The sequence below is a fragment of the Diadema antillarum genome, unplaced genomic scaffold, assembly GCF_040938485.1.
Source record: "Diadema antillarum isolate AM-2024a unplaced genomic scaffold, OU_Dant_1.0 seq00001372_RagTag, whole genome shotgun sequence".
Lineage (NCBI taxonomy): Eukaryota > Metazoa > Echinodermata > Echinoidea > Diadematoida > Diadematidae > Diadema > Diadema antillarum.
The window spans coordinates 9,210-23,105 of NW_027272133.1; the positions used below are offsets into that span (position 1 = coordinate 9,210).

The window sequence follows — 13,896 nt, forward strand, 5'->3', positions numbered from 1 at the left end:
TAATACAGCATAAGAGGCTCTGGTTAACATCATATCAACCAGCAATAAGTGATACACATTTATAAATATAAATGTATGTGATGCACAACTATCAATGGCCACACCATCCTACACAAGCTCAAATTCAAGCACGAAAAAATCGATCTCACACGAAACTGTATGTCCTTGGAATCAGCTCTCTGCTAAAGTCAAAATGCCACCTGCCTTCAAACACTCATAAGAGGATACCTATCACTCTTAAAGATGAAGCTGGTAAAATCTATATCCCTTCATCATCTTAGGGTATCACACTTCTTTTAATGATAACATACTTTCTCTTAGTTTCAATGGCTCCTTACTTTGCATTACTTTTACACACAATTTCACCATGATTGGTGTATTGTTACTTGCATGCAATGTATACCAGTGTCTGGATATTTTTGATTTGTTATTCTGTCTTTGTTGAATTAATTGTTACCACGTTGCAGGGCCCATTAGAACATCAAAGAATACTGTACAAGTGGATATTTTCGCATGACTAATTTTTCGCACTCAGCGCGGTAAGAAGATTTTCGTTTGTTTTTAATTCCGCGGAATCAAGATATCAACTACTGGAACATATAGCAAGCAAAAATATTCGCGTGCTTCTATTTTTGCGCTAGTTTGCGCGAAAATTTCCACTTTTACAGTGACCACTGTAGGGGCTACCCTGGGTAAAGCATACAAAATAAACAAACGAACAATAGACACCTAAGTATCACAAGTTCACCTTCCATGTAAAAAGTTTACGAGACAGGGTAATTTGTTAACATTTTTAACCTGCGATTTCTTAAAGGAAGTATTGTTTTCAATGAGAAGCTCCATTATGTTCCTTGAAAATGCCATTTCTGACTTGTTGGATTACACAGCACTTCATTCATCTTTGAGCTTGTTTTTTTTTTTTTTTCCCTCTACAGGAGAGATTGATTCTATACACAAGCTAGAGAAATTTTGCTGTGTGGCATAACAACAAGTACAAAGCAACATGGGTCAATAGACATAATGACTGCCTGGTGCTCCCCACTTTTGCCATTTTGACATTATCAACTTGCACGGTACATAAAAACTGCACGGCAATCTTTAGCTCTCACAAGGAGTACAGAATCTTGTTTAGAGTACGCTACAGGTGGGGGAGTTCGTTCATTCCCATTGCACTAGGCCACTGTACCATTACACTATCCTTGGCTCGAACACGAAATTGCTTCATTGTTGGACTCCATTCTTCAGTCCCTCTTCATACTGACCCTTTCTGTGTCAGGGATTTTGGACAGTACGTTCTGCGCTTTAGGATTTTCTGTGCCTATCAAGGGAGACTCCCTTGACAGCATTCCTGTGGATGAACACCATCATGTGTGGATGAATCATGAAGGCCATTCTGAAACTGCGTCTGTAGCTTAAAGGTTACAGCAATAGAGCACATCACGCCATTCACATGCAATGCCATGCTTAGATGGACATGACGCTGTGCTCGAAAGCTTGTGACAACTCATCCTCAAAGATTGAGATGGTCAACAGAAATGAGTTGCGGGTCCTCTCTTTGGCCAGTGCTTCTCATGCTGCACTCGTCAGCGGTATCAACCACTAGCAGCAGACATTTGCGATGGAATCAACCCTGCATGCATTCTGATGGGTGGTCCGCTCGGCTTCTACAGATGGAAAAGAAATTCCCCAGTTCATTCTCTCTGTAAAAGGCGTAAATTAGGGTCCACCTCCTGCATCAATCGGACCGCCTCCCTCCCCTGGCTGACCGGTATCAGCTCCGAAGGTCTCACCAGGGGCTTGCAGGCCTCGATGGCCGCGGCAATGTGGTCAAGTTTCCAATGCTTCTTCAGCAGGGCGTGGTCGAGACTGAATGGACCGTCGCGTATCCTCCGGACCTGGAGTGCTACGGCTGATGACTTGAGCTCCTGGCCAATGTCGTGAACAACTTTCCGAAGGTACTGAGCAGAGTCAGCATAGCTGTGTATTTCTGGCAAAAATATAAAAGGAAAGAAAAAAATTCAAAATTACATTACCTGTGGAAATTTTTGCAGTGTGGGACTTTTCATCTTCATTGCACTTTGTGAGATACCACTGCAAAATAAAAACTATGTAAAAATCACAGCATTAAATTCATTATTACATGTCTACATAAATGTATATTATTGCCAGTACAAAAGAAAGCCCCATCATTCAGCAAATCTAAAAGCACACAGATTTCGTCTAACAAGATCATGAGCAAAAAAAAAAAAATAATCCCATGAAAATTTCCATCTTCAAAGCATATAAAAAAAATTGCACACAAAAGACAGTGAACAAGGCACCTAAGGATCGGATGGCTTAATTCACAGCTTGGGCTTACCTAACTCAAAGTAGGGAGGTTCAAACATGGTGCAACTAATGTCTGTGAGTAGAGGGTTTGTCTCCCCGACAGGGTGTAAGAGGCCCCTCACTGCCAGCTCGTAGGCCTCCTGACTCTGCATGTCTACCCCAGAATGCCTGATCAGCTCCCGCTGGTAGCTGCGGCAGATGTTGGATATGACCCAGTCCAGCCTCTCCAAAGTGATGTGGTCTGTGGTGGGACAAATGTAACATACACATCTACAGAATGTTGAAGCAACCGCTCCTCTAGAATGCTCATGCAAATGAAGAAACAAACTATTAAACATCTTTGATCTCGACAAACAAGTGGCACTAGCCACAGACAGGATGTACAATGGTATCAAAATTTAACCCGTTGAGGACGAGAACTGAGTATACTCGGGCAGGGGTCTGTGGGAAATATGTGTTGTAGCAAAGTCAGTCCGTCCTCAACGGGTTAATATACTGAAAACAGGTTTCTCATCAGAAATAGTCAATGTGTGGAATTTCACTCTCTGTTTTTCCTATCTCCCAGATGAGCACCACATGCGCAAATGAAATAATGAGAAAAGATGATTTTTACGTCGCTGATTACAACGCATGCATATACGGTTCACACAAAAATAGGTCAAATAAAGAGACCATTCGCCAGCACAACTGGATCCAAAGAATGTTTCCAAATTACATGTATCTTGAAAACATAATAATCATGGACTGGAAAGATTAAAAGTATATACCGGTATGCCCGGTGACTTTTGCGTCACTTACCATAGGTTGTCTTCTGCCAAATCTTGCCCTTGTCATCGTGGGAATCTGTAGCTACTCCAAAGCAACCTCTTACTGTGTATTGCCGTGGTAACCGGGCATCCTGGTACTGACTGACAAGCTTGTTCCCATCTCTCACAGCAAGAACTTTGGAGAATAACCGTCCAAACAGAAAAGGCAATGACAGGAAACTATCTAGGGTTTGATATTTAATAAAATTTGTGCAAAAGCTCTGAATGAAATGCATCCTAATGTATTGTATTTTTTCCTCAGGGAATAGCTTCACTTTATGATAAGTTGAAAATTTTTGAGCAATATGGAATATATGTAAAACATTTCAAGATGAACAAGGAAAAGTAGAATTTACGCGGTGCGTAATATATGTCCCCGCCGGAAGTAGCATTTTGTAGCAAAATGTACAATACAGGTCACAAATCAAGGTCAAAGGTCAAAGAAATCAAAGGTCAAAATTCTGTGTAGAAGTTTTGAAGCCCTCACCTGCTGCCATCACATAAAGCAAACGGAATCGAAATCGGGTTAGAAATGGCGAAGGAGTAGCATTTTGTAGCCATTGTACAATATAGGTCAAAAATCAAGGTCAAAGGTCAAAGAAGTCAAAGGTCAAAATTCTATGTAGATGTTTTGAAGCCCTCACCTAGTGCCATCACATAAAGCAAACAGAATCGAAATCGGGTTAGAAATGGCGAAGGAGTAGCATTTTGTAGCAAAATGTACAATACAGGTCAAAAATCAAGGTCAAAGGTCAAAGAAGTCAAAGGTCAAAATTCTGTAAAGAAGTTTTGAAGCCCTTACCTATTGCCATCACATAAAGCAAACAGAATGAAAATCGGGTTAGAAATGGTGAAGGAGTAGCATTTTGTAGCCAATGTACAATATAGGTCAAAAATCAAGGTCAAAGGTCAAAGAAGTCAAAGGTCAAAATTCTGTGTAGAAGTTTTGAAGCCCTCACCTAGTGCCATCACATAAAGCAAACGGAATCGAAATCGGGTTAGAAATGGCGAAGGAGTAGCATTTTGTAGCAAAATGTATGTCAGGTCAAAAAATCAAGGTCAAAGGTCAAAGAAGTCAAAGGTCAAAATTCTGTGTAGAAGTTTTGAAGCCCTCAACTAGTGCCATCACATAAAGCAAACGGAATCGAAATCGGGTTAGAAATGGCGAAGGAGTAGCATTTTGTAGCAAAATGTACAATATAGGTCAAAGGTCAAGGTCAAAGGTCACAACTGAATTTCTGTGTAGAAGTTTCAAAGCTCCCACATAGTGCTATCATATAAAGCAAACAGAATCAAAATTGGCTAGTAAATGACAGAGAAGTAGCAAATTGAAGATTTTGATCACACACGGACGCACACACGGACACATGGACGGACACACGGACGGACACACACACGGACACACACACGTACTGATGAATGCTACAGTTATGTAACCTGGAGACAAGAATGAATAAATATTCATTCATCTCACACAAGGTCTTATTTAGAATATCATGAGAAAGAGTTTAGTGTCATGCAGAGTCCAATGTCCATATCATCAAGATAAAAAAGAAAAGAAAAGAGGACATTATCAAACTATTAATTCAATGTTACACACAATAAACTTTAATATCTCATTGTGTTTTTTCCTTTTTTTTTCTGTGAAATTACATAGGAATGCTGAAATAATTAAATTAGAGGTGGCTCTTAACATTGATAACACAGTCCGACCACGATTTTCCAGCCCTCTCTTATCTGGAATTCTCTATCAACAGGGTGCATTCACACTGTGAAGATGAAAATGATTTCAAACTCACTTAAACCCCTTGAAAACTCACAAGATTTACCTATAATATTCCCAACAAAAACATATTCTGAATTTTACACTGAATGTTTCAATTTCTGTAACTAAAATTGACGATAATTTTAGGTAGGCTAGCGTAGACTTAAAACAGTTGCGGTGTACGCTATCTACCGACATGGCAGGGTGACAGAGATTGAACTGTATCAACGTTGCTGATCTACAACAAGCACCAAAAAACAGTACTCTCACCCATAACTCCACAGGACTTCCAGTCAAGGCCACGGGACACAACAGACACACTGATGTTGCTGTATGATAGACCCTTCACTAGGGGGTGGTCAGCAAAGCTAGGCACTTCCACCACCTTCAGCGCGCCTGGACTTGTAGCCATGGCGGCTACTTCAGACTCACCCTCTGGCACGAATTTGACAAGGGTCTTTTGTGGCCTTTGCTTGAGGCTATTCAGCTCTGATGACAGAGAAAAAACAAAATAAAACAAACTCAAAAAGTAAAAAAAAAATAAAATACAAAGATATAGTGTCACATGTGTGGGACTCTAATGCCTCAGTATTTCAGGCATCATCATTACATTCGCAATGTATTTTAAGCAAATTCATCCCACAACAAAACAATTGAATGGTATTGATCAGAAACCTTGTGGTCAAGACACACAAAAAAAGTTTGATTGCACTTCTGAAATATCCCCTGGAGAAGAGTAGAAAAATAAAAGTTTAAACCTTGAACATTACATATGTGTGATACAACACATCATATTTATTTTGGGTGTCCTCAAAATTAATCTGAGAGTCTGGAAGTTTCAAAACATGGTGAAAAGTTGGTGGAATCTGTCACACAAACAGACATCAGTGGTGGCTGGATTACAATGTACCTTCTAGGAGAGTTGTCTTGATTTTGTTTCTCACTCCTTTGATAGTGTGACCTGCTGGCTTGTAGACAGCAAACATGCCATTGAGAGCCTGCCATGCCTTGTGTGCATGCTGGAACCCTTTGCTACTGGCAGACATCTTGCAGGCTCATAACAGATTTCTCCTGTGGCATATATGGAGAAAGGTTGACAATATGGTTACCCTTGGCACTTATATACACTTATCTCAGTATGTAAACCAGGTTGGTCCATGAGGCATGAGGGGCTGTAGCAAGCTAATTAATAGGTATAGGGTCTATACATCACAAATTGTAACAACATCTTTCAAACCATGTGCAATGCATGCTCCTTGTGGGCATCTCCTTTTTTTTGAGAGAGAGAGAGAGAATTATATTTCTACCCAATTCTTCTAGTAAAAGAACGGTTTAACAGGGCTGCCAACTCTCACGCATTGAGCGTGAGACTCACGCACTTTGGTCCTTTCTCACTCTAAAACTTTATTTCATTTGCATGCATTTTACTCAGCATTGGCCTATGGGATCAGGAGTCTCACTCTCAACTAGTTTCCAGTGTTGGCAGCCCTGGTTTAATGGTGGTACCACGAAAATATCATCTACGGCTGACCATGTCAGTGCCCTCAGTAAATTTACTTAAATATTTTATTGATAATATATTTTTAGATTTCAAAATAACTCTCCCACCTACCAAGACCAAGCCTTTAAAAAGTACCTGAAGTTAAGGTAAATAAAGAAGCAGAGTTTAGGATTGCAAAAAAATAAAAAAAAATAAACAAAAACAAACAAACAAGCAAAAAAAAAAAACAAGGTAAACTACAGTCTGTTCATTTCCACAAATAGAGATTTGAGTTGTAATTTTCTTGTGAATCATGTGAATGGTTAATTAGGGTTATCTTCTGGAATCATACATTATGTATGAAAGTATCATGCTGCTCTTTTTTTCTTTCTCTTATTAGACCCAATTGTTAGAAGTCTATCTTTATTTCATTGTATTCAAATTCTGTGATGTTCGAGAGGTCTAGACCTATATACCATTGTTGTCTTGTACTCTTGATCATTTAAGAATTGAGAAATTTACTTGATTGCTGCATGCTGTCACATCCTGCACATAACTAAACTTATTCAAGTTATTGTCTTTATGCAATACAGACTGATTTTTTTAAAAGGGGAAATTAGATCGCACTCCATTGAATACCTAGATTTGCAGTGTCACCACACGAAACACAATGCGGCATGCAGCACACAACATTTCGCATTATAGAACTGAAACGAGGAGGCAATTTTTCATTGTAAAACTCATTTAACTCTTGGAATTACCATACTAATAAGATAGGTATATTATAAATAAACATTTTAGAATCCATCATTTAATATTTTAAACTTAAAATTTTTTAAAGAATTGATTTTATTTTACACTTTTTTAGTTTATTATCTAAAAAAGGAAAAATAAATAAAGTTCTTTAGCCCGTACCCAACCAATTCAAGACAGACACTATAGATTTTGATATCTACTCGACCTCTTCATCAGTCACTCTGCTACCTTCGCGTACTTTACACGTGAGGCGCGATTTCAAAGTGTCACTGTCGGCAGTTAGCTGGGTAAGCAAATATCTAATTGTCACAGAATCCGGGACTAGGATTGTCGACTACCTGGGGACAATGATCAAGCGAGGACCTACGAGGATCGTGCTAAAGTTAGAGGACTTGGAGGAGTTTGATAATATCAAAAAAGAACTCGAACAGAAACGGAGAGTGGAGCAAGTCGTCGGGTTGAGTCCCACGGAAAAGGGAGCACAGTCGAACACATCCAACGGGGCCGCAGCCGGGCAGGAAACCGTGGTGCCCGCTGGAGAAATCGCTGATCCACGCGCCCGGGATGAGAGAATCAGAGCGAGGATTGGATTTGATCCGAGACCAGTTCCGACTACATCGCATCGAATCGGGGAGTTTCGAGGAGGTGAATCATGATGGTCTCATTGATTAATTGCAGATTATCATTACTCATATGAAAATGCATGCTGATCAATGCAAGTGTGAATGCGAACTCTCCTGCTGATCCCGCGGGCGGGGGAGTCTCCGGCACTCCGGCATGGCAGCGACATTCAGTGTGACTCTGCTCGTGACTTCAGACGTTCGGTGAGAGAGTAACTTGCTTGGCTGCGTGACAGAGACCGTCATCACTGTCATCATTTAATGACCTGTAATATTCTTCTTTCGTATGCACCACACCAAATGTTCAACTGAGATCTGAGTTATAGTAAGCCACTAACTGTGACCAGCCCGAATGCAACTGTGTGAAGCACTCACATCGTACACTGTATGTCATGTCTCTGCTGTGTTGTGAAAGCTCTGTGTGGTGTTTTGAGGATACAGTGTCTGTATGACACTCCCCAACCTCAAGTTTATTTATGGCTGTACCTTCTGGTTTGCTTTCCTGCAACCCCACAAACACAAGATGAGTAGTGCCTCAGCCCCCTGTCAGATCAGCTGTAAACATGCCTGTATTCTGATCAACCAGTAACCAATCCAGACCTTGGTTGTTTGAGTGTAACCCCAGTGTTCCCTGTTTGTTGCTACTGGGAGCCCGGAGAGTTTGGCAGAAGTATTCATCCAAGATGGAACTCTTTGAAGACTGGTGCTGGAAGGATCTGCTGCACTTTTTATTTCACTTGGAGGAATGGGAAGATCATTCTACTGAACATAAATTATTGACAAAACATTTCTGAGGGAAATGCAAAATTTAAGCAAAGTTGCGTGCATTTTAAAGCGAAACTTCATTAAAGAGAGGTCTGATTTAACAGAGCCCTCCTATAGAATTGTGATTTTGTAAGGCCCAACTCCTTATTGCTTTGTTTTTGTACCCTTAGATAGTTAGAGACCTGATATAACAAGGTACAAGTAATTGTCATGGTTTTAGGTTCTCCTCATAATGAGGGTCCCGTGTATGAGTATCAAATGAGGTTGTTAGTTGTCAGGCAAGTACATGTACAAAAACCTGATGCAACCTAAAGAGTGTAAGAAGCTCTTATGGTCTCAAATGTCTGATAACTGTACCAGTGTATAATGCTCAGCTCTGTAAGACCTAAGTATAATATTTTGCATATGTTTGTGTATCAGACTGTGTAACTTCAGCGTGTGAGTCTATGACCACTGCTTATCCCTAACTGTTTTTTAGTTAAGTTTTTTTTTTTTTCACAGATTGGCACAGACTCGGAGCACTCTGATTGCTGATTGACACACTTGTACATTGTAGATGTCTGTAAACCACCTGATAACTGTCAATGAGAAGGGATTACCTAATTCCCTTATCCCTGTTGTGTCCCCATGGCCATTCAGTTGGACCTCAAGACTCATTGCTATACCTGAGTGAGCTTGCTAATTTTTTACCAAGATCAAGTTTTGATTTTACTGGATGCTGATGAAACAAAAGCTTGGTGATTTAAGTGTAGTGCCTGTTCATATTTAGATAAAGGGTTAAATAATATGATAAAAGACAACAGGCTCTCATTACAAAGAACACTGATTCAACAAACTTTCTTTGCAACACATTTTACTTGTCCCTTAGTTCAAAGCTTCATGTACATGTATCTTTTTTTCCTTAAATCCTGATAAAAATTTTGATGCAACATAGAGATTTCACTGCAGTCAAGGATTTTCATTATTAAGTCCGCTGTACAGTGCACTATGGTTTTCTGGCATGATTGCAACGTGTGATACTCTTGTTATGATACTTGGACAGGGAATTATAAGTACAGTGTAGTGATTTTAATATGTGTAGTGTACATGTATTTGACAACACTGTAACTTCATACATACTGGATAGCTGAACCTGTTCCTTACGGGAACCTGGTATACCAGGTTCCCATGGGAGCAACTGATATACGGGAACCTGGTAATACCAGGTTTCCAAGATGAAGACAAGAGTGCCTGTTTCTTGGCCTCAATTCCCCAAGTCCCCCAAGTCCCCCAAAATGGGTTTGATAAAAAGATTAGACTTTATTCTGTCAGCACTTATTCTCTTTGTGTTGGAAGAATTTGTATATCACAGTTTTTTCAACCTTTGTTCTGATTTAGTTTGCCCTTGCTCTGCTACAAAACTGGTATGAACATGTACATTAGCGATGAAAGCTGATCACAATAAATATATGTGTTCGCTGACCCTAGTCATCGCATTCTGGTGCCTGATTTGTGTAGAACAAAAGAGTGTTAGCCCATCAGGGCACGCTCTATTCATACACTGCACCCGATCGATATTTCTGTTGTTCAAGGGCACATGTAGTTGACCATGGGGAGGGGATTCGTGCAGCGCTTGACTGCTTTCGCACAGGTGGATTACCAATCTGTCTGTTCTCTTTCGAGGGGCAAAAAGAATCTCGTTTGGGGACATTGATGGTATTTAGAGAATTGCGGAAGGAACAGGTTAAAAGATGATGAAGTGAAATTCTGAAGCATACCGAGTATATTGTAAAACCATAAAAGGTGTTCTTTTTCCTGAATAATATTTGATGTTAAAACTGAGATTACATTAAATCACAATTGCAGGGAGGTATGTAGGAAAAATACTCTCCCTGCTTGCTGTTAAAGCTGACATCAAATTAGGCAAACCGTTCTCCTACCAATTAGAGAACATCACAAACTACATGTACAATCTACATGTACAATGTATTTGGTGGAAATGAGAAATACAGTGTACTTGCACTTTCAGAACTGCTAAGCACCTCCCATTGAAAGCAAGCCAGAGTTACAGTATGTACATGAGACTGAAGTGTCAGTGTCAATGCCATTTCAAAATATGTGTACAATGTAAATCAATGTCAACTGTTTAGCTGAAGTGACTGTTGCAAATGGTACTCCATGTACACTAAACCTTTATCTCACTCTAAAGAATCTTGAATGAGACATTTGCTTCACTTAGTGGGTTTACTGTAATTTGGTTATTTTGTTTTCACAACAAGAGAGAATATGTTCTACATTTTTGAATACACAAACCATTCATTTGATGGTATGCATATCAAATATAAAATATGACGTACTGTTTAATTAAGCACAAATTAAAATGGTAAATGTACAATGTACCCCTCCAAAATTATGATGCTAAATTCTCCATGGAGTCTCAAAAAATGTAACTGAGTGGTTATTATGTAGTGTAGAGTGTGTGTGTACAGTGTACTGTATCATGACTCAAGGTGAATGAACTCTATGACTCAGTAAAAATGCACCTATTAAAGTGCACCTGCTATGAAACAAATAAAAATGCAAAAACAAAAGAATGAAATGAAAAGAAGGGCAGATGCATCTGCACTCACACATTTTGTGTGTCTGTAATTCTAAACAGGGGAAATTGTGGTCCCATGACCTAATTTGTGTGCATGTATGTGTGTGCATGTGAGTGTGTGTGTGTGTGTGTGTGTGTGTGTGTGTGTGCATTTGTGTGTGCATAATGCGTAAATGTATATGCACTGGGGGCCTGTGGCATAGTGGATAAGACTAAAGACTCCCAACCGGAGGACCCAAGTTCGAATCTCGGCTGGTGCTTACGCCCTCGGACAAAGTGTTTTTACCCACCATGTTCCTCTCGACCCAGGTGTTAGTCTGGTTTCCAGACGCTCTGCCACTTTCACAAAATGCGCCCTCCGCGGCAACGAAGTCGCCGCCCGCATAAAAGTCGCTGCCTTTGCAGAGAGACCATCCAGCTAAAGGGCTCACATCCGTAAATACATTGTACAATGGAATGTCCCAGACCCCTTCACAAATTCGTACTAAAGATACCAAAATAAATGAAGAAAAAAATTATTTAAAAATCAATGATGTAGTTTGACAAAAAACTGAATAGCTGTAGATATTGAGTTTGAATTCCTCTACAAATTGCATTTTGGTTGGGTGATGAAAGCTTTTCTGGTGGAATTTGAGGGGACTATATTTCATTGGGTATGTGTACGGAAAATGGGTGATTATTTGAGTGACAAGAACTCGTAGTCTGGCTTTGCGGACCCCTGGACAGAATTTGGACTGAAGAATCCGCCCTGAAAATTTGATGGATGGAAGGGTATATCTCACTTATCCAGGTTAGTGAAACTGAAACACCTCATTTCTCCAAGCTATTTTACAGAATTTTTTGAATTTGATTTTTAACACACATCCCTATGGGGAAATATTTATGGGTGTGAGCCGTAAACCTGCTACTGTACTTCTTTTGTCGTTAGAGGGCGTTTATATTCGAGGAGTAGTACGAGCACCCTTATGGTCTGGAAGCCAGACGAAACCCAGGTGTAAAAAGGGGTACCTGACAACGCCAAGGGTAATGATAATGGCAGAGCCCTCTATACGCCCTATGTATTGGTTGCATTATTAGTAACTTTCTGCACAATAATACTTTGTACAATAATATCGGTACATTCCGCGCGGTCCGTGTAAAGCCCATTACACAGGCTTGTGCCGAAAGGGTGGGGTGGGTGGTGGCGCGTCGCTTTAATGGGAACACCACCCTTCGTCCAAAGGCCCCCCCCCCCCCCCCCCGGTTTTGCCGAAAGGGTGCGTTGGGAGCGTTGGGTCGCGTCGCGTTGACTGGAACCCCATCCTTCGTCCAAAGCCCCCCCCCCCCCCCCCCCGGTTTTGCCGAAAGGATGTGTTGGTACTTTTTCTCATGTAATATTAAAAGACGAGTTTTGAATTTAAATATCTAACCTTCAAACAACCATTTCAAAGAGGCTATCGTCCGGATCGGTTTACACTCTATTACCACTTGGTCTACAGCCAGTTATTCTGATAGACTGTTTAATATCAGTTGGTCTAATAACTAGTTGGTCTAGTCATCATTTCGTCCAATTACTGTTTGGTCTAATTGTTATTTGGTTTAATTACTATTTGGTCTACAGTCAATTCGTCTAATAATAGCCATTTGGTCTATTTTTGGTCTAACACCAATTCATATCATCAAATACCGATTTGATCTATTATGAGATGGTCTAATTCCATTTCGTCTAATCATCAAATGGTCTAAACTAAAACCAAATTTGTCCAATATAAATTTGGTGTACACATAATTAATTTTGGTCCATTGCCCAGTTGGTCTAGCCTCTGTCTATCATCATTTAGTCTAATAACCATTGATCTTATTGTCATTTGGTCTAATAGCCAGCCTCCTGGTCTAATCAGGTACCATTTTGGTCCAATCATCGTTTCGTCTATATGACCAACTGGGCTATTTTTTTTTTCGGAGGGGGGGGGGGGGGGGGGGCTTTTTCTAGGCTTGTGCCGAAAGGGTGGGTTGGGTGATGGAGCGTCGTGTTAATGAGAACACCACCCTTTATAGTAACTAAACCAAATAACAATTAGACCAAACAGTAATTGGACGAAATGATGACTAGACTAACTGGTTATTAGACCAACTGTCTTCTATCGGACCAACTGGCTGTAGACCAAGTGGTTAGAGTGTAAACCGATTCGGACGATAGCCTCTTTGAAATGCCGGTTGTTTGAAGGTTAAAGGGACTGTACAGTACTGGTTGAGGTAGGGATTCGTGTTTTGAACATTCCTAAGTGAAATAATGAAAAGCCTCTTGTGAAATATGAAAGAGCATGTAATTTTAAGAAGGATTCAACGTTTATTTGATGAAAATTGGTTTTCAAATGACTGAGATATCCAAAAAAGTGCTAATAATAAAAGGCGACATGCCCCAACTTTATTAGTATCTCTTTGTTTCACCTTGTTTTTGGATATCTCAGCCATTTCAAAACCGATTTTCATCGAATAAACTTTTGATACCCCTTAGAACCGCATGCTCTTTGACATCTCATAGAGTGGTTTCTGAATATCTCACAAAACGTTAAAAGCTAAATCTCCACCTCGACCAGAACTGTACACACCCTTTAAATATAAATTCAAAACTCGTCTTTTAATATTACACGAGAAAAAGTACCAACGCACCCTTTCGGCAAAACCGGGGGGGGGGGGGGGGGGGGGGGGGGGGGGGGCTTTGGACGAAGGGTGGGGTTCCAGTCAACGCGACGCGACCCAACGCTACCAACGCACCCTTTCGGCAAAACCTGGGGGGGGGGGGGGGGGGTTTGGAC

At 40.4% G+C, this 13,896-nt stretch overlaps 1 protein-coding gene and 1 pseudogene across 1 annotated transcript; one reads left to right on the forward strand and one right to left on the reverse strand.

Annotated features, from left to right (window-relative positions):
- Positions 1-1,555: 1,555 nt before the first annotated feature.
- LOC139708763 (pseudouridylate synthase TRUB2, mitochondrial-like) lies at positions 1,556-5,945 on the reverse strand. The gene is made up of 5 exons (XM_071620709.1): positions 5,810-5,945; positions 5,170-5,388; positions 3,127-3,270; positions 2,360-2,569; positions 1,556-1,987 (listed from the first exon to the last, which is right to left on the reverse strand). Exons 1-5 carry the CDS (start codon positions 5,943-5,945, stop codon positions 1,692-1,694), a joined length of 1,005 nt encoding a protein of 334 aa, XP_071476810.1. The 3' UTR covers positions 1,556-1,691.
- A 1,449-nt stretch (positions 5,946-7,394) lies between these two features.
- LOC139708764 (anaphase-promoting complex subunit CDC26 pseudogene) lies at positions 7,395-8,041 on the forward strand (annotated as a pseudogene).
- Positions 8,042-13,896: the final 5,855 nt, after the last annotated feature.